The sequence below is a fragment of the Peromyscus maniculatus genome, chromosome 10 (assembly GCF_049852395.1).
Source record: "Peromyscus maniculatus bairdii isolate BWxNUB_F1_BW_parent chromosome 10, HU_Pman_BW_mat_3.1, whole genome shotgun sequence".
NCBI lineage: Eukaryota > Metazoa > Chordata > Mammalia > Rodentia > Cricetidae > Peromyscus > Peromyscus maniculatus.
Genome location: NC_134861.1, coordinates 62,685,566 through 62,706,244, shown reverse-complemented (window position 1 = coordinate 62,706,244; position 20,679 = coordinate 62,685,566). Strand labels below are relative to the sequence as shown.

Sequence of the window (20,679 nt, the reverse complement as noted above, 5' to 3'; positions counted from 1 at the left end):
CCTGGGCTACACAGCGAGACCTTGTTTCACACAAAACAAAACACACCAAGGACCAGCAACAACGGATCCACAGGCTTAACCCAGGGCTTGCCAGAGGGGGCTACCATCTGAGGTGACAGACATGCTCTCTCTGAACACTGAAATCTTACAGCTAGTCACTGCCACTCACTGGGCAGGAAATATTCCATTAGGGCAACACCTAAAACCCTGTCACAGGAAATCGTAAGAGTTAAAGAACAGCAAAGCTATTTCAAATAAATCCTTAAGGCCCCACAGACCCTGAGGCCCCGCTGTCTCCCAGGGTCTCATTCCCGACTTCCCTTTGGAACGTCTACTGCCAGCCGCGGAAGCGTGCAAAGACAAATAGCACAGATCTATTTTCCTTCTAGAAGGAGTTCTCTTCCCAGAGGGACTCAGGGCTGGGGAGCTGTATCCTTAAGGCTGGACTGGACCCACACCTCTATCTATACCACGTGGGAAGAGGCAGCCAAGTTGCAGGAGGGATGTCTCAGGACAGGACACGAACCAACCCCTGACATCAGCTCAGAGAGGAGAGCGCTGTGTACATACCCGGAAACACTGGATGTGAAAGTAGAGATTCAAGGTCTCGATGATCATGGCGGCTCCTTTACCCAAAGCGAGCCCGCAGGAGGAGCACAGCTTCTTCCCACTTATAGACCTGAGTCAAAACAAAACAAAACAAAAACAACCAAAAAAAGACATAGTGAGAACCTTGGCTCACGCAACAGGCAACCTCATGCAAAAATGGGAACATGGATTTTAAAAAATGCTTAGACCATGAATAAAATGAGGATGCCACACTGACAATGAACACAGAATTGAGCAGAGCCACACACTGCCAGCAAGGCCCAAGCTGAGGGTGATGGATGGCATGGTGCTGAATGTGCTGGGTCTGAGCACCTTGAGATGATTCAACGTATGTATCATGTTTACAGAAGTCCTACAGAGACACTCAGATTTAGCTTCATTAAGGTCCCAATGTGGCCTTAGCAGTCTCCATTGCCTTTCCTTAACAAAGAGTCCACTGTCATGGGGGAGGGGGACGCTTGTGGAGGCCTCAGGGATCGGGTCCCTGCTCCTCCGAGTCATGGTGTGCCATCAAGGGCTCTCCTTGGGTCTCCCTCCTACCTACACAGGGAGAGGTTGGCCAGCCTATCTCTACTGTGTCTTCCAGAACAAACACCGTCTGCAGGAATGGTACGTGCTGTCTGTCTATATCGGAACCTCCTGGGACTGAACCCACGCCCTGCCTCTACCTACAGCCCTGGACACTGTCCACCCATAGGGGCTAAACTCAGCAGGTCCCACCAGGGGAGAGGGCAGGGTCAACTGCCCACCTGTCACCACAGGGCTGTCCTCTCAGGACAGCGTTCCCATGATGCCCACAGCTGCAGGGCCCTAGGAGAGATTCACAAGTATGTATTGCACAAAGGGCCAGAGGAAACAGAAGGACAGACGTCGGCGGAGGAAGAGCTGGCCTCATCAGACACCCTCAATTAAGATCTCCCTCTCTCTAGCCACGAAGAGAACTCCTCTACCAATGAGAACCACTCTGAGCCCGTAGCCATTAGTGCCTGTGACAGACAGACACCCAGGCAGCTTTGAAAGATATCACGGGGACCGGCTAATGTCCAGAGACCTCGGGGAGAGCCGGAAGAGGATGAAGTTTTGTTACCCAGCGTTTCTCTGGAGGAGCCAGCAGCCCATTACCCTGGGAGGGCTGATCATCTCGGAGGCAGAGACCCTGCTGTAGGAGCCCACCAGCTGTCTGGTGGGCTTTATTATTAGATTGCCTGTTCCACACGACGTCATTAAAACCTAATGGCCACGGCCAGCACCACCCAGCTGACTTTTTCTACCCCATGCGGATGAATCTGCAGGCAGATGGAGATGTCTTCCTGACTCCTCCCCTCTCTGGGGATGGCGGGGGGTGGGGGGGAATGGGGGATGAGGATGATGAGCCTCTCAGCATCACTTGGCATGCACTCATCTGGCCAGAATCAGGCCCATTAGGTGCTGGACCACAAAACAGCCTCCGAAAGGCTCGCTGACCTCTTATACCTGTTCGGTGACTGGCCAGGAGGGGTAGGAGAACAGGGGGGCAGGGGCCCGGCCCGGAAGTTCTCTCGAGGGCTTTTCCTGTAACACGGTAAAGGAGCCCACAGTTACAAGAAGCCAACAGAAGCCGCAATCAAAGACATTTTAGCTTAAAACTAAAACAAAAGGGCCACAAAGGAGTCTCCTCCTGGCGTCTTCGCTTATTTGTTTTGAGATAAGGTCTCACCATGGCGCCCAGGCTGGCTTGAAGCTTACTCTTCCTCGTGGCTCAGCCTCTCAAATGGGGGTTAGGAACATGTGCTACCACGCTTGGATTTTTGTCTTTTTGGAACAAAATTAGCAATTACATCTGGCAGGAATGCACACGTATGTAAAATGAAAACCTTACTGGTACTGCTGCTTAGAAAGGAGAATACTGGCGAATTCTCCTTCACTTTGGTTACGGGGCTGTTACTCATCCACGCTGTGGAGCAAGCTGATGTTGCATGCCGAGTTTAATATGTAAACTACGGCCTTTGTGGGATTGAAAGATGAATAAAGACAGAGGAGGAAATTCCCAAGGGCAGCCCAGAAGTTCAGGGGAGATTTTTTTAAAAATTGCTTTATGGTAAAGACCTTGCAAATAACAAATATCATGCTGTTGGGGTCACGTGACCTCTCAAGCAAGCAGGACAGATCTTAGAGGAAGCAATTTTCAGTGTCACGGTTCCTGCCTTCGACGCCCGCCATGAAGGGTGGCGCTGGGACCCTTCAACACTCATTAGGTCATGAGAAATCAGAAGAGGCTCCACCTGATGCTGCTAGCATGTCACCCGGGTGCAGGGGCTGCTTAGGAGCCAGCCCCTGTGTGGGATCAAGTTTTCAGTTTTGAAAAGCTAGTTTCCTGAGTGAAGAACCAGTTAGGCGACAGAAAAGACCAAGGAAAGGAAAAGAGGACCACCGAGGCAGACAGAGGCAGTCCCCTGTCTCCTGGCTGCTTGCTGGTGAGATCCTTGGAGGCCCTGCTCACCCGGGGCCTTCCCACCTCGGTGGCGCTTGTCTCCTCTAAAAGTCACATTTTCAAAGTGTCAGCACCAGGGCTCGAAAGAACAAAAGCCTGAGAAGCACCACAGTAACCACTGGGAGTAATCCCATCCAGGCCATCCGAGCTCCCGCTGATCCTGGTGCCACAGAGGTCCAGCCATGGAAACCGGAGCAACCCGAGAGAGAGGCAGCGGCAGCGGCGGCGGTTCAATACCGTATCAAGGAGGAAGAGAAGCTAACGGGCATGCTCATGACCCACACTGCAGTGCTGGGTATTTGCCAGGCCTGGGAATCCGAGGAAGGTACCAGTCTCATTCCCACAGGGAATGAGGAAACTAAGACCCATGCCCAAGGTTCCGGGTAGGTAAGCGGCCAGCAGACAGACTCTGAACCCACACAGTCGGGATCCAAGTGGGATGACTGTTAAAGGAACGAATGCCTTAAGTGTGATGCGGCTTAACTGTGGTCTGAAGCCGTGAGCCCTCTGTGTGTTCCTCTAACACGTCACCAGTCGGATTCGGTGGGCAAGTTACGTAACTTCCCTAAATTCCTCATCTGGAAACTGGGATTAGCAACCTCCTAACATTATTGGGAAGGCTCACTGAGAGGAAGAGTTTTAAACGCTTAAATACCTATCATCCCCAAGTATATCCTTCAAAATGATCACACGGAGACCAAGCACAAACATGCCGCTGCCATCTTACACTTCCCCCCTCCCTGAGCGGATACAATTGTTTTCGATACAGGAATCCCACCTCCGTCCTCCTCGTCTACTCACTTCCGCCTTTCACCCGGAGACTCAATCTGATGATTAACGTTTTTATCCAGGGGCAGGGTTTTGGGCTTCACATCTTCTGGCACGTATGATGATGGGTCTGACACCTGAGGACTCTGAGGTGGATCTAAGACCAAGGGAGGAACATAAACGTGTTCAGCCAAGTCACTTTGATACCCGGCAATACACTGCCCTTTAAAGCGCCGATGGCTTCCGGTCCTCACCGCCATCCTACGTGGGCCAGGTTGCACCTGTATCCCAGTCTGGTTTGGCAGAGTCTAACCCTCAAGAGCATTTTGGGGTTGGAGCGGGGGTTATGCTCAGTGGTAGAACTGGGACATTTGAAGAATGCATGGTTTATGATAAAAAAAAATTCTATTTTCTGAGTATGGGTGTTTTGCCTGCACATACATTTGTGACCCCCACACGCAGGCAGTGACGTGGAGGCCCTAAGAGGGTGTCATATCCCCCTGGATATGGAGTCACTGACAGTTGTGAGCTGCCATAGAGGTGCTGGGAATTGAAACTGGGTCCTCTGAAAGGGCAGCCATTGCTCTTAACCATTGAGCCACCCCTCCAACCCCTCCATTTAAATGAAAAAGAATTTCATTTATTTATTTATTTATTTTTTGTGTGGGGGGGGCACATGCCACAGGGGTGTGTGTGTGAAGGCCAAAGGACACCTTTTGGGAGACGCTTCTCTCTTTCCACTCCATGAGTCTTAAGGACTGAACTCAGGTCATCAGGGTTAGTGGCAACCCTTTCCTCGCTGGGTCATTTCGGGAGCCACAAGCCTCCATTCTGTAAAATGCTAAGGACTGTTCGGGTCCCACTGAGACCCCGATGACCTCGTATAGAGTCTGGTCACACAGTGGGAGTTTATGTGTTACATATTTATCAGAAGCTAGGGTACCGGGCTCTTAGAGAGATCTTGCCACCAGCAGAGGTCAGCTCTGGACAGCAGGAAGGATTTACAGTAACTTAAATGTTGGGATTCTTACCTGAGCTAGCTGGGGGCTTGCACCATAGTGTGTGTGTGTGTGTGTGTGTGTGTGTGTGTGTGTGTGTGTGTGCACCTCTGCCTCCAGCTGCTGGTCCATTCTTACCCTGAGCTAGCTGGGGGCTTGTAACACAGTGTGGGGCCCCAGCCTCAGCCTCGGGCTGCTGGTCCAGATGGATTCCTTTTGACATGGACTCTTCAGAGTGAGCCGAGGGCCCTTGAGTTAGGCTGCTAATGCTAAAACAAAGAAACATACTTCAGAGTAGAGATAACAGCAAGCAGATCAAACCTACTGTTTCCATACCCGGGGACACAGAGCTAGCAATTACAATCTAAGGGAAGGAATAGACTGTTCATTCTTTTTATTTTAAACTAAAACCATTATACAATACTATGCATTTTTAGTGCCCATCTATTTAACCAAGTCAAGAAATGATCGTTTCTGGGGTCCTCCCTGCCCACTAGGCTCTTCATGCTGAGTTCCTCTAGGGAGTGGACCTGAAGCTCCCACATTTTCACAAGAGAGCAATTATTATAGGTTTCACTTGGAAGCCAGGCCTGGTGAAGCACACCTGTAATCCCAGCACTCAGGAGGCAGAGGCAGCAGGATCAGCCAGACGGGGCTACATAGTGAGTTCAAGGCCAGCCTAGGCTGCAAAGAGATATACTATCTAAAATTAAACAGATAAATAGATCACTGGGGCCACTTCACTTGGGATCTCTGCAGCCTTGGTTACTTCCCCAGCCTTTCGGTGACTTCTGTGTGCAGAGAAAGGAAAGATTTAAGGAGATGAAGGCACCGTTTCTGGTGACCACGAGACCAGCCTGGAGAAAGCAAACAGCCAACCCACAGGCAGGGCCTGTTTGGAGAACTAGTGAAGGAACATGCAGGCACATGGGGTGTGTTTTGGGACCCTTCAAACCTTCCTAACAGCTCACTCCCCAGACTGAAGCAGTGTTACCCGGAAACAGAGTTGCTCTTCCAGGCCATGCCCTGCCAGTCAGACTTGGTGCTCAGAGTCCGATGCCAGCAGCCCAGAGTGCAAGCCCTTACCAGAACCCTGCACCCAGCCAACGGCTCACCTTGACCCGTCTATGACACCCGGACACCTTTCTCATTTTCCAGGCCCTCTGGGATGCTGTACACGTGTTATAGGTGCATGCGTACTTGCTGACACCTGTCTGGGATCTCACGCCCCTGAGGCAAGCATCTGTTTCTTAAGTGGAATACTGCCAACTTCCTGGGCTTCCTGTAGATTCCTTCCAGGTTAAGCAAGAGGTGCACTGATAACCTGCAGCCCAGAGTCTGCTCCAGTCTGAGGTACTCTGTGTGTTCTGGGGCTTCTGGGTTTGTTTCCGGATCTCCCGTGGAACATCCTAGAGTTCACACGTGAGGTGACCACCCACAACTGTTCTGACAAATTGGTTATCCTTCACATTAACACTCACATCAGTGAGGACGCCTTCGGCCATGCTCGGGTCCACAGTGAACCACGGTAGGTGGGCCTCGGGACTTCAATGTCTTTTCTCTCTGGCACATCCTCTGCTTCAAGTAACTGAAAGCTTGAGGTTTGGGGTCAACAACAAGCTTCTCTGATGATTTATACTATTTTCTTTATTTAAAAGAGGTCTCCCTTATTCAACTTTTTACATCATTATTGAAACATTCAGACTGAATCACGTGATATACATGTGTATGATGTGTGTGCTCACATCACACCATGCATGTGGAGGACAGGGGATGATTGTGGACTTGGGTCTCTCCTTCAACATTTATGTACTTTCCGGGGATCACATTCAGGCTTGAGTAGCATGTGACTTTATCCTCTGAGCCATCTCTCCAGCTATTACATTTATCTGGTTTTTTTTTTTTTTTGAGACATGCTTTCATATGTACCCAGGGCTGACCTCAAATTTATGATCCATTTTTCTCTTTACAACTGGCCTCGCCTGTTTAAAAATAAGTCTATATATTCCAGAGCACAAGGACACTGACTTCAGAGCTGTTATAGCATGTTTAAACAACACAGACTGCATCATTAGAGATCCTTTTAAAGCAGCGGGACCACCTTCCTGGGAGGGAACGGCAGAGCTCAGCTTTGGAAATTCCCGTGGACGGTCTGGGATGGGCACATACCTGTCCTCCTCTGGTGGACCACTTTCCCTAGCCCTGAGCAATGAGTCACTGTCGTTCTCCTGGAAAGGTGGCTTCTGTCTTCTCTCTTGTTCTTTGTCTTGACAGCTTTCCAAGTCCATCTTATTCTGATAGAAAAATTGGGGTCATTTTGAATATAATCTTTAAAGATGCTAGATGACTTTTCTGTCTGACCATGGACTCTCTGAACCCCACCCCCAATGACTTATATCTGACCACGACTACCTGAAACCCACCTCCAATGACTTATATTTGACCACGGACTCTCTGAACCCCATCCCCTAATGACTTATATCTGACCATGGACTCTCTGAAACCCAATCTTTGAATAATGAAAATTTTCTTCCATTTTTGCCCTAACTTTTAAAGAAATTATTACTATGTACTTTCTGTACATGAATGAGACTCGCTGTAGGCTTGCACACACGCACTTCTGTACATGAATGAGACTCGCTGAAGGCTTGCAAACGAGCACACAGTGTGCTCTGGTTATAGCCACCCTGCTCTTCTCCTTCTGCACCGACCCCCTGTTTTACCCGCCCCACTGTCTACAATTCAAAGAATAGTCTTCTAAACTAACAGAGCTCAATGATTTCCAAATACTTAGAATAAGTGTGCAAACTGAGATCTTTCTAAAAATTATCACAAAAGGGATTGGTCCAGAAATCCCCCTTTCCAAACAAAATGAAGTCATGGGACTGCTTACTTCAGGACAAATGGCCTCTGGCATCCATGAGTTATTTTACACGTCTTGGCATGTTTCTACCTAGTACCCCCATCACTTTACTTGGGAGATGCGGGTCTGACCAGCCTTTACAGGCTCTCTCCACCCTCAAAGACACGTCAGGTTTGTGTGGAATTTGGGGGATAAGAAGCTAGTTTTATGGCAGCTGGAGGGGATATACTGGGGGCATGTCTGCGGCTGTGGGATGATGCAGAGGGATGCATGGCACAGTGGGGAGGGAATGCATTGGGGGCCTGTCTGTGGCTGCGAGATGATGCAGAGGATGCACGGCACAGTGGGGAGGGGATGCATTGGGGGCCTGTCTGCTGCTGTGGGATGATGCAGAGGGATGCACGGCACAGTGGGGGAGGGAATGCATTGGGGGCCTGTCTGCAGCTGCGGGATGATGCAGAGGGATGCATGGCACAGTGGGGAGGGGCACATGGCTGTGGAGGGAAGAGTGATGCTCCAGTCAGGCAGAGAGAAGGTTCCAGCGCATGGCTTTACTCCTGGAGATCCTGCTAGCCTGTCTGGGAAGATCTGGCCAGGGCAACGACTCCTGCTCTGTGGAGGGAGCTCAGGGTCTGGTACCAGCAGTGTAGGAGCTGCTGAGGCTCGGGGTGAAAAGCCAGCTCCGTCCGGTTTTAAGTTACTAAGGTGATGGGAAGCCTGCTGAGGTTACTGACAGGCAGACTCGGTTTTCATCAGCGCTCTCACCGGTGTCCCACTGCCTTCGGTTACAGAGGAGGAAGTAGACAGCTGGTCTGCAGAACTTGAGGAGAGAGTGAACGGGACCACAGTGTCCTCAATTATCTTGCGCTCCTAGAGCAAAGACAGGGATAAATGGAAAAAAAAATTAAATCTGTCAAGAGAAAGAAGTACAGTAAGGAACTCCGGGAAAGGAAAACTCATCAGAACATACACACATAAGCAGGGCATTAGGAAAATTATTTTTCCATACAAATCAAGTAACGCCAAAGTGGGCAGTAGTTTAGAACTTTGTACTGAATTTGCAAACACCAAGTTTAATTAGTGCTACAGAAGAACACAATTAAGAAAAACTACTGTGGAGCTGATCGGTTAAGTAATTGCTGAAGGTGAAGTTCCCAACAATATTGACAACAAATTTAGATAGTCTCCTCCAAACTCTGGGATGTGGCCTGTTTGTTGTTGTTAAAACATTATTACCGGGACAACTCTCCTCCACAAATTCCTCTAGCGTGGTGCAGTAGAGGAGTCAACAGTAAGGATGTATGCAGCTTCAGTGCTAAAGTTATCCTGTAAGACGAATTCATTACTACCAAACGCTCTTCCTGCAAGGGAGCACACACACAACGTAATAGTCGCTGTGTTTGTGTTACCTAAGACAGATCAAGAGTCAGGCAGGACTGGAGGACAGATGTGATACAGCGGCTTCTTGAACATGGTTCAGTCCCTTCCTCCTACAATCCATAGGGTGTGTGTGTGTGAGTGTGTGTGTGTGTAGGGGTACTGTGGTCTGTTGGAACCGGTATGATGTGGTTCTCTTTAAAGAAACGGAAGGGACCCCACTTTGAGCACAGAGAGTCAGATACACCCACAACCAGCATGCGCTGCAGACACAAAGGGAGGTGACAGACTTTGCGGAACTGTGTGATGGGCCCCGGTCCTCTTGGTGGTCTCCTACCTCCTCGTAGTACCTGCGTTCTTCTTCCTCCACCTCCTTCTGGGCCTTTTCCCACTCTTCCTTCAACTTATCTTGTTCCTTCTGGTACCTCTCCTGTCATGGGATGTCCAAAGAACAGGTGACCATCGCACTCATTACCGGGATGTTTTCCCCTCTTCTAAAGTAATACAGTCTTTGTGAGTGAACATCTAACGCATGCATATCAAAAAAAGAAAAGAAAGAGAGAGAGAGAGAGAGAGAGAGAGAGAAAGAGAGAGAGAGAGAGAGAGGAAGGAAGGAAGGAAGGAAGGAAGAAAGGAAGAAAGAAAGAAAGAAAAGAAATGTTGGGTATTATGCACACAAGTTAGGTCTGTGTGGGGGATGGAATGAGTAATGTCCCCCTTTGGCTCATGTATGTGGACATTTGGTTCCAGCTGGTGTCATCTGGGAAGGTTCTGGAACCTTTAGGATGAGGAAGTATGTCACTGGGGTTGGGCTCTGAGGTTTTAGAGCCCAGTCTCCCTTCCTCTTCTCTCTCTGTTTCCTGTGTGTGAATGAAATGTGACCACTTTGCTTCTTGAGTGCCAGGCAGGCCTCCAGCTCCCGCGGCTCGCCTTCCCCACCGTGATGGGCTGTAGCCCTCTGGAACGGTAACCCAAAATAGACCCTGTCTTCCCTACCTTGCTTTCCATCAGGGTATTTTTTTTTTAATCACAGAAACAGAAAAGTAACTAACATAGACATTTAAAATCCCATGGGAAGCCAGATTTCTGCTGCTAAATTTTGTAGAAGTTCTTTTCAGATAGACCTTTGTTCATAAAAGATGAAAAAAAAAAAAGCAACAATCTCCCTCGAGAGATTGGGAGGTGCTAGTTAGGCTATACACAGAGTTTGCTTTAACTGAGCCTGTCAGAGGTGATTTTTTTTTTTTTTGAGTGCCTGTCCTGGATCTCACTCTGTAGACCAGGCTGTCCTCGAACTCACAGAGATCTGCCTGGCTCTGCCTCTCGAGTGCTGGGATTAAAGGCATGTACTACCACTGCCTGGCCTCAGAGGTGAATTTTGTTATTTAACTAATAGAAATATATTGCTGGACTGGGGATGTAGTTGCTTAGCATGTGCCATGGTCTGGGTTTGAGCCCCACCCCCACAAAAACCAACCAACCAAAGCTAAAACCAACCAGCAGTGCTGCTAAGGAAGTTTAATAAAAGGTTATAAAATCCTGTTAAGTTTATAAGAGATACAGGGCAGAAAAAGTCTAAAGTGCTCAAGACAACCATCAGCTGAGAGGCAGAAGCACTCTGCTTATCACCATGGCAACGAGGTGAGGTACCAGGCCCAGCTAACAGTAACTTGAATCAATAGAGCCTTTATACCACCCCTTAACAATGTGTTGGCATGAGAACTTCTGCTGTGGGATGTCTTTCTACACACTGTGAATATGTGTTGCTCTGATTGGTTGATAAATAAAGCCGTTTGGCCTATGGCAAGTCAGGTTATAGCCAGACGGAAAATTGGAGAGAGAGAAGAAGAAAGGCAGAGGGGAGAGAAGCCAGCACCACCAGGAGAAGCAAGATGTGAAAGTACTGGTAAGCCACATGGCCACTTATAGATGAATAGAAATGGGTCAAGTTATAAGAGCTAGCTAGCAAGAAGCCTGCCATAGGCCATGCAATTGGTGATTAATATTAAGCCTCTGAATGATTATTTAATTAAGTGGCTGTGGGACCTTGGGGCCAGGTGAGACTGGAGAAACCTTTTGACTACAAACTTCCATCCTTGTGTTCAGAAATGGTGTAATACTTGTCACCATTTCTGAGAGCAAATAAAACACTTGGAATAAGAATGACATTAAAAAAATATGCAGGGAGTCCCTAACAGCTGACCGGGAAAATATAAGAGTATATGAAGATTAAAATCAGTATTTGAAATAAGATTTGGCCCCTTGAAAATGGTGTCCTCATGGCAGACAAAGGAGACACGGGCTTGTGCACAGACGTGCCAACACTGGTCGGAACGGACTGGTTACTGTCCGCTGTCTAAAGCTAGGACAGGACTGTGTGTCTCTCTGGAGGGGGAAGGCAGGCACTGAGCTGTCCCCAGAGAGCGGCTGCTATGACTTAGGTGCACAAAGCTTTCCTGGGGACTTCTGGAGACGGTGTTCTTGCTAATTCTAGCAGAGCACTGCTGGCTGAACCATGGCAGGAGCTGGAGATACAAGTAAAAACTTATTATCGTCACTAAATAGTGCAGAAGCTGGGCATGGTGGTGTGTGCCTGGAATCCCACACTCAGCAGAGAGGCAGCAGGGTCTCTGTAAATTCCAGACCAGGCAGGGTCACCTAGTAATTAGTCTCAACAAACAAGCAAACAAAAGAAACCAAAGCCAATTCTCCAAACAAATGACCCCCCCCCAGTCTAGAATACTGTCAAAATTCAGAATGGGAATTCCAAGGTTCTTACTATCACTTAAGTAATCAAGGCCTAACCCTTTGAAGTTTTCAAAGGCACCAAGCTGAACTGCAGAGCTAAATCCAAGTAGTTGATTTTAGCACAGAACCCACTCCCTTACCCATGAGAATCAGGGCAAAGGAGCAGGACAAAAATCTGAAGAGAAAATAGAATAAATCACATTGCACTTCAGTTCCGGAGTGGCAGGGAGCCACCCCGTTTAATGAGGTTTACACTTCCTCTACGTGAGCGTTCGGGGGTCCAGTGGAAATGGCATAGGTTTTAGAGCTGGACAGACAGACTGGGCCCAGGCTCGGCACCTATCAGCCATGTGATATCAGGCGGTTAACCCGACCTCGGTGAACCTTCACCTCTTCAACTAAAAGAGGGATATTCAGATGTGTCCCCGGCACACCCCAAGTGTATAAATAGGCCAGGTTTGAAGGTTGCTAGGTCACTTTGGGCATGAGGCAAGCGGAAGCATGTTACATCTCTTCTCCAAATATTTCTAGGATTGACCATTATCAGCTTTCACTGAAACATGGAGTGAAAATTCTGTTGAAGGAATTAGACTGATATCAAGTTTCATTCTACCTGAGTGCTGTTGACTATCTTTTGGGTAGTTCATTCTCATTGTTTCTTGAACTGGGAACTGGTGGCTAAGGAGGTAATAAATCCGGGTAGACTGACCCTTAATCACTGCACAGAGATACATTTTTTTTTTTTTTTTTGGTTTTTCGAGACAGGGTTTCTCTGCGTAGTTTTGCGCCTTTCCTGGAGCTCACTTGGTAGCCCAGGCTGGCCTCGAACTCACAGCAATCCACCTGGCTCTGCCTCCCGAGTGCTGGGATTAAAGGCGTGTGCCACCACCGCCCGGCTCGAGATACATTCTTTAAAGTATCAATGTGAATGTTTTTCGCTACTCCTTCTCATCACTGGACCTGTTCTCAGGAACAATCAGGTACAAGACTGTTGCCTGGACACAAAGCATCGAGAGACTCATGAGTTTCTGAGAACTGGATTCCACGTTCCCTGTGCTAAAAATCTATTCAATGCAACAGACATTCACGCAGTCACGGAACACAGGGAAGGCAGCAGGCGGGTCCTACCTGGAGCACACGTTCTTGCCGACAGACATTCAGAGCACACAGTCACGGAACACAGGGAGGGCAGCAGGCGGGTCCTACCTGGAGCACACGCTCTTGTTCCCGCTGCCATTTCTCCTGCCGCCTCCGCTCCTCTTCCGGGTCCCACGCCCAGAACTTAAACTGCTCCGGAAAAACAAAGAACACAACCCTGTGATCAGAACTTAGGTAGGTCCTCAAGGGCCGGCCAGAACAAGAGAAGACAATTAGCCTCCAACATGGTACCCAAGGGACATAGAAACAAATCTTTATATATCCAAATGCCCTCTTTGGTGGCAGACTTAATCTCTCTCCTCTCTCTCTCTCTCTCTCTCTCTCTCTCTCTCTCTCTCTCTCTCTCTCTCTCTCTCTCTCTCTCTCTCTTACATTGATTCCCAAATGCCAGGCTGGTTCTGTGCCTCAGTGCCTCTTTACGGATCATGGAAACACACAGTGACTAGCTGCAGGACGGAGAAGGCTTTGCTCCATTTCTCTCAGAAGCATGAGAAGTTTAGAAGCAGCCACACTCCTGAGCATGACGCTCACGGTGCTTACACCAGGAGAAACGCACCGTCTAAGGTCTAGAGACCCCATACCGGAAGCAAAGCCTGTATACCACTACTGCTTTCCAGGGCAGCTTCCTCCAGAGTGGACTGATGTCACTCGGAGAGGTAAGAGGTAGGAGGAGTCGGGGGAGTCCCAGCCCTGAGGCCAGCATAATCAATACTCACACCCAACACTGAGAACAAACAAAATCCTTCGAGAAGAAGCATGTTTGAGAACAAACAAGAACGCAGTTGGATTTTCCATCCAAATCCACGGATTCTCTTGCTTCCCCATACAGGAAACTGCAGTCCATCTTTCTGCAATGCCTCCCCCCCTCCCCCAGGGGCACGTGAAGAGTTTGACAACCTTGGAAGTCAATGGCTTACATCATCCTCTTCAGCTGTGTGTGGTGATACCAGCTTTATAGTCATTCTGGGGTTCTTAGTTTCCAGGAAACTTGGGGTTACTAGCATGGGTGTATGATCGAACTTTCACATATGGTTCCTAGTTCTGAAATGTGGTGGGAGACACTGAGGCTAGGTGACAAGCGGTGGTCCATTCTACATGGCCACCAAGGGAGCAAATTTGCCTGTAGATACTAGGTGGTACTGGCTACAGTAAGCATCGTGGACTGGTCACTGGAGAGGGAGGGATCATCCCTGTATCAGGCACCGTATAGCAGCAACTGTACGACGATTTCAAGTAAGGCTCACAATAACCCTAAAAGAAATCTATTTGCACCTCACTGCACAGTCAAGGAAGATTAATTAAGGATTTATAAACTACCTCCAGTGTCCTAGGCTAGTAAACCTGGACTCAAGGGATACAAAGAGAGAAGTGCTTTGTTTCCAGGCAGGGCAGGATATTGACTTCATATAATGATGATCTATGACTTTACAATCTTGGGTACCAGGAACCATCAAATTGTTTCAAAATAAAAAAAATTTTTTTTTAATCTCAGTTTTGGTTGAACACTCTTTAAGAAGATCAAACATACGTTAAAATCACTCTAAATGCACGGCTTAGTTCTTTAAGAGGGACTACTTACAGGTGTAGTCACGGGGGACTTTTCACTGCTTGGAGAATCCGCTACACAGAACAAAAGACAGAAGAGAAGACAGAGGTCAGTGTACGTGGCTTCCGGCCTCGGTGGTCTTTTGATCCTACAGTGTAGTTCCTATGTGAACCTGGGCAGCCTTAGGAAATCACAGTAAAGCGGAGCGTCACGGCAGGGTGTGCCCGTCACCAAGAGGAATGAGGAGCGGGGCACACCAAGTAGCGCCAGGTGCTAGACTCTAGGAAGCGACCACTAAGCCATTAGTGCTGGCGCTTAGTACACCGTGCATTCCGGTGAAGGGAGCGGGTACCCCACTGTCTGGCATGGCGAAGTCCCACACAGAGACGTTACCCAGAGAGTGACACAGTTAACAAGAGAACACCACGTTGGTGGCCATGGAGTCTAATCTTTGTTTTCCCGGGGAACGCGGGTGGTAAAGGGCCAGGTGGATGGTGCTACTTCTCTGGCATCCCAGAAACCAATATAAAGTTCTGTGGACTTCCTCCCAATTTGAGTGCCACCGTGCGGACATCAAAGAGCAAGCTCATTGCTAACTGTGTGTCACCAACAAGCCTCTTTCTTCTCTCAAGTATCTGAAGCCGGAGACGAAGACAGTGACAGATACCATCGGTTGCCCCAACATGGATTTTTACACAAAAGAAAGGCAGCGACCCCCGTATGTCGTTTACCTGACCGGGAGAAAAACTGGGACCGTCGCCAAGAGTTCTGAACTCTCAGCGGGACACTGGCACTGCTAGGCACCTCTAGATCAGATGGCGAAAAATAGAATAAACAGAAATCCATGAAACCAACCGGGTGAGAGCCGAGAACACATCCCCACCCGTCAAAGAGGGGTCAGCCGGGGTCGAGCTGGGAACTGACCGTAAGACAGCTCACCGGAATACACGCCAAACCTGACCATACGGACAATGGGCAGGAGAACCGGGCGGTCTGTGTTTCTGTTGTCGTGGGTGCTGAGTGCAAGTTTTTAGGCTCATACGTGGTGGGGAGATTTTTGAAGGGTTAAAGGTCACGATGACGCAGCACTATGCTGCGCAGGAGCAACTTTAGGAAAGTGTAAGAGGGCGGTGGAGATTGTGTGGTGGGGTCGTGATGTTACCCACACCCCACCTGATGAAGGGGCGATGCTGTGGCTGGCTTCCTGTCACACACACACAGACAGGCACACGTCTGTGACAGCCTGTGGGGCACCAAGCAGACAGAACTCCTGGCGAACACTTGGCACCTTACCCATTGGCTCTGAGACCTGCATTCTCAGAGCAACGGACACTGCACGTTCAAGCCCGCGTTTTACAGAGACATAACTTTGGCATAACTTGACTGTTCCCAGAGAGTTGGATCAAGGCAATCTGTCAGCTTTAAGTGTATTTTATGAATGTTTCCACAGCTTTGAAAGACTGTACTGATGCGCATGTGTGTGCCTGGGGGCGCCTGTGGAATCTTATTTGGGTTGACAGGCAGATCTGCAGTGGCCTGTGAGCATCTATAAATAGAAGACTTTAAAGAATTTGGGAAGGCCCCAATTTCTGGGGGAGAGAGAATTTATGAGGTGTGGCCCCGGGGCTTCTGGTTCCTTTGGACTGGATGCTGGAATTCATGCTAGCCGCTTCAGTGTGGACCAAGTTCTCATATCTGGGTCATAACCCAGGACTTCTCCCACCACACTCCAAAGACAATGATGTCTTCAAAGGTTACATTATTAGAGGCCTCTGGCTTCCAGAAAGACCTGTACTCTGCGGAGTCTAAATAAGCACTACAGCCAGTTTCCTATCCATCAGCAATGTCTCTGAGGCACCATTTAAATAAATACTTCAAGTCAGTGGCTTCCAGGTTGGGATTCCTGGGCTGCCTCATCACCTGGACATGTGGTCTTGCTGAAGTACAGCGGAGCCTCTGGCCAGATCTACGGAACCAGACCGAGGGTTTGGCCCCAGCCCGGCAGGCTCAGGCACACACTCAGGTTTGAGAACTATTGCTTCAAGCTGTGTCGCTGTCCTGTTAATGCTTTTATTTTCCTCCTCCTCCTCTTCCTCTTCTTCTTCCTCTTCCCTCCTCTTCCTCCTCTTCTTCCTCTTTTTTTTTTTTTTTTTTTGGAAAGCATTCCAGAAGATTTTATTATTTCTTCCTAGCACTTGACTCTATACTCCCACTCTTACTGCTATAATTCTATAATCGCTAAATCCAATTCTCTTAAAAACCAGTGTATGGTTATTTCTTCTGGACAGGTGATAGTTAAGCCCACAGGGAAAACCGGAAGGAGAAAACTATGCAGCTAAGAACTCGATGAGCGAGAATTCAAACCCAGGTGTTCTATCTCCAGTGCGACACTTAAAGATCACAGAGTTCATGATCCACATGTCACAACAGAACAAGCTGTGGATTTTGCCTGCCAAGTGAAGAATGACCTTTAAAAGACTCCAATGCCATGAGTTTTTATTTTTTAAATTATTCAACTCGGATAAAGCATGAAGTAAAGTTCTTTACTTCAATAGCAGTTTCTCAACACCAGAATGCCTTGTGTTTAATGGGGGATGACAAATATAAATATAAGCCATCAAGACTAATTGATAAGGCTTACATGTTTATCCTAACTATATTTCTTATTTACATAGTTATAAAGTGCTAGAAGTGGAACATAATTACAATGTCTACATATGGCCAACTGGTTGACCCAGTTGTGAGTTTTATTTTTATTAATTATTTTCAGAACTGTAACGCTGAAAGATTTGGGTAAAATGCTTTGGAGGTGGTACTGAATTTGCCTCTATGTTAAGAGACTAATGCTCATTAGTACGTGTACCTCTTAGTTTCCTACCAAATGCTCCTTGTTTTGTATGTGGCTCCCCAAATGACCAGCAAAAGTTAATGGAGACCAACTCAGATGGTGTTAATGGTGACCCCAAATAGCTTTTCACTCTTTAAAAGAAAAGTGATGATAAACCATGAATAATGATGTCATACCATCGTCCTTGACAGATCAGATCTACAAATACTGGAGAAAAATGTCAATAAAGAGTTACGTGGAGCCTTATGATCCTACCTCCCACGGCAGCTGTTCCAATCTAGAGGATTTGCATTGGTGCAGCCTAAGTCTATCCACTTGGAGGGATAATCCCCAGGGATAGCAGCATTCTTGGAGTGCCATGTCCCCCAGTCCACATTCCTGAGGTCCTTCATGGGGTGTGGGCACTGGGGTTTCCCAGGAGGATAAAGGGCATACAGTTGAGTTCTTAAAGAGTAAAAGGGTGAGTTCGTAACTCATAGATGGTCCACAAAGTGGGAGCCAGCACAACTCTAAGACCTTCACTGATCCTGAACTCCCACATTTCTCAACGGTACCCCTCCCTACATATATCAAACATTAAAATATAGCAAATATACAAAACACATTGAAATGCATCCCAAAGTATGTTATGTGTTAAACATATTAAAACCTATCTTTAGTGTGTGTGTATGATTACACACATACTTAAGATGTATCTTTAAATGTTTCATGCATTTTACTTTTCATTTTTGAAAATATTAAATTTTCCTTTTTTTAAAAAAAAAAGATTTATTTATTTATTTATTTATTATGCATACAGTGTTCTGCCTACATGCCACAGGGCACCAGATCTCATTATAGATGATTGTAAGCTACCAGGTGGTTGCTGGGAATTGAACTCAGGACCTCTGTAAGAGCAGCAAGTACTCTTAACCTCTGAGCCATCTCTCTAAATTTTCTTATTATGAAGAATTTTATTTGTTTGTGTTGTTTTGAGACAGTGTTTCTCTCTATCACCTTGGCTATCCTGCAACTCACTCTGTAGACAAGGCTGGCCTTGAACTCAGAGGTCCACCTGCCTCTGCCTCCCGAGTGCTGGGATTAGAGGCGGCACCGCCACTACCACCTGGCCATGAAGAATTTTTTAAGAGTAAAATTTTGAATGAGTAACTACACTAATCATTGTGTACACCCAAGACTTATTATAGAACAAAAAATTTTCACCTTCCCCAAAGTTTATATTAAATGAGTATTTTATAAAGACTGGAATTAACAATAAAGTTTATATAATATTAAGAGATAAACTTTTTGAAAAACAAGTTGAGTTTTTATTTTTAATTATCTTGTCATGTTTTGGAGCCAAGACAAAACAAGTTGGAAGGTCTCAGTACCTAGTCAGGCCCTGTTGTACCCATAATGCCTAGCTGACAAGGTGGGCTTCATGGCCAGGGTCCTGTTGTCAAAGGGAAAATGCATCCCAGCTTTCCAATCTGAAATTCTCCATTCGCAAACTCTGGCGGAGACTATGGCTACAGGAATGTCACATGAAGGATGCAACCTGCTTTCCGTATGAAGTGCATTTTCCCACAGGTGGGCCCAGCAGACTATGAAGATCTAAGAGAGCACCCCGCCCTTACCTTGAGAACTGAGATTTGGCAAATGCAGTTGGTTGGTTTCAGGCATTTTGTCGAGAAATGGAAACGTCAAGGTTGCTTCTGGTTCTGGGGATTTTGGCTTTACCACCTGGACCACAGCAGGAGACACAAACTTTAGAAAGACTGTCCAGCACTTACCTCACAGATCATTGTTACACTGTGACTATTTAAACAAGCCGGTAAGCAAAAACATTTAATTTTACAATAGAATTTTTCCTTCCCTAATGACTTACCACACTTTTCTGAATCAATAGAGTGGTCGATTTTTCTTAGAAATCACGTAAGGGCATAAAAATGTGGTGATCCCCTTTCTTCAGCCTCAGAAGACATTTGGGGCCCCCACACTTCCTTCTCTTTGTGGGGGGACACAGGGTCTTACTGTGAAGCCCTGGCTGTAACTTGCTCTGTAAATCAGGCTGGCCTTGAACGATCTACCTGGTTCTGCCTTCTGAGTGCTGGGATTAAAGGTGTACACCACCACTCACGGCTTCAACTCCTGGCATTACAACCTGCTGATGAAATATTCTATGGAAGATGATGAAGACCTTCTTTGCTGTAAGGCTAAGCATCATAGTAATCCACGTTTAATGGACATTATTCTGAAGACAGTATTCCACCCTCCTACGAAGTTAAGCAACATACGTACACTTTGCCCATTGACAAAGATGCATTGCCCATAACGGCTAGCTAGTATCACACAGTGCCAGCACAGGGGTGTCCTTACAGTTTTTGAGGCACATTAGATGACTTGTCCTTATGGTAAGTGGTTCTAAAATCATAGGCTTTAACAACTGTCATTTTCGCGCTAGGATTTTTTGTATCACTGCCATTTAATTGTATTTGTTTCTTCCTGGTTGAACGCCCCTTAGTGGAAGCGCCCTCTTGCGGTCTCAATGCTGCCCATCAATTTACTGCTAGAGACAGACTGCCGGCCATTTCCACTGTGCCCCAGAGGAGAGCCACTGACTTCTGAATCTGAATGTAGAGTGCAGCTGTATGGGGTTGGGTTCTGGCTGCCTCTCACAGGACTGAACTCTGATTTCATCTCCGGCTGGTAGCTGTACGCCATGCTTAGTGTGACAGCCAGTGACCTCAGGCTGTGCAACGTTTATTTCTTCTCTTTATTAAGAATACACACACTCCTAGGAGAACCTTGAAGAAAACATAGTCCGTCACTTCGGTCAGTGTTGCTGTGGTCAAGCAGCTAGCTGTCAGACTTCAGCATTCAACGTAGAGCTGATACTGGAGGTCTGGTTTTGCCAAAGTTCACAGCATGCTAGTCTTTTACTTTTCTAAATACTTATTTTTTACTTATAACTCTGTGTGTGTGTGTGTGTGTGTGTGTGTGTGTGTGTGTGTGTGAGAGAGAGAGAGAGAGAGAGAGAGAGAGAGAGAGAGAGAGAGAGAGAGAGAGAAAGAGAAGTTATGTGCATATGAGTGCAAGAGATATGCACCAAGGCCAGAGGTACTGGGTCTCCCAGAGATGGAACTTTGGTTGGCTGTGACCCATCCGATGTGGGTGCTGGAGACAGCGCTCAGTGCTCTTAACCACCGAGCCACCTCCCTAGGCCTCACAACCCTCCAGTCTTAAGCTCACAGACACTACTTCCTGCGTGGTGCAGACTGAAAAGAAGGGGTTCACAGAAGAACTGGTCACGAA

The 20,679-nt window shown here is 47.4% G+C and overlaps 1 protein-coding gene across 23 annotated transcripts in view; it reads right to left on the bottom strand.

Moving 5' to 3' along the window:
• Positions 1-20,679, bottom strand: part of Limch1 (LIM and calponin homology domains 1) — a 325,160-nt gene that overhangs the window by 10,625 nt on the left and 293,856 nt on the right. For 7 of the 23 annotated variants that reach the window (XM_006974628.4, XM_076546393.1, XM_015993481.3 and 4 more), the window contains 9 exons: positions 19,002-19,107; positions 14,571-14,611; positions 13,040-13,120; positions 9,423-9,515; positions 8,474-8,578; positions 7,015-7,139; positions 4,984-5,114; positions 3,881-4,004; positions 571-679 (listed from right to left, as the gene is read on the bottom strand). In XM_006974628.4, coding sequence (XP_006974690.1) covers positions 571-679; positions 3,881-4,004; positions 4,984-5,114; positions 7,015-7,139; positions 8,474-8,578; positions 9,423-9,515; positions 13,040-13,120; positions 14,571-14,611; positions 19,002-19,107 — 915 coding nt within the window. Of the gene's footprint in view, positions 1-570; positions 680-2,073; positions 2,161-3,880; positions 4,005-4,983; positions 5,115-7,014; positions 7,140-8,473; positions 8,579-9,422; positions 9,516-13,039; positions 13,121-14,570; positions 14,612-15,268; positions 15,344-19,001; positions 19,108-20,679 lie in introns of all 23 variants that reach the window. The other 16 variants (XM_015993475.3, XM_042257477.2, XM_076546395.1 and 13 more) reach the window with 4 other exon arrangements.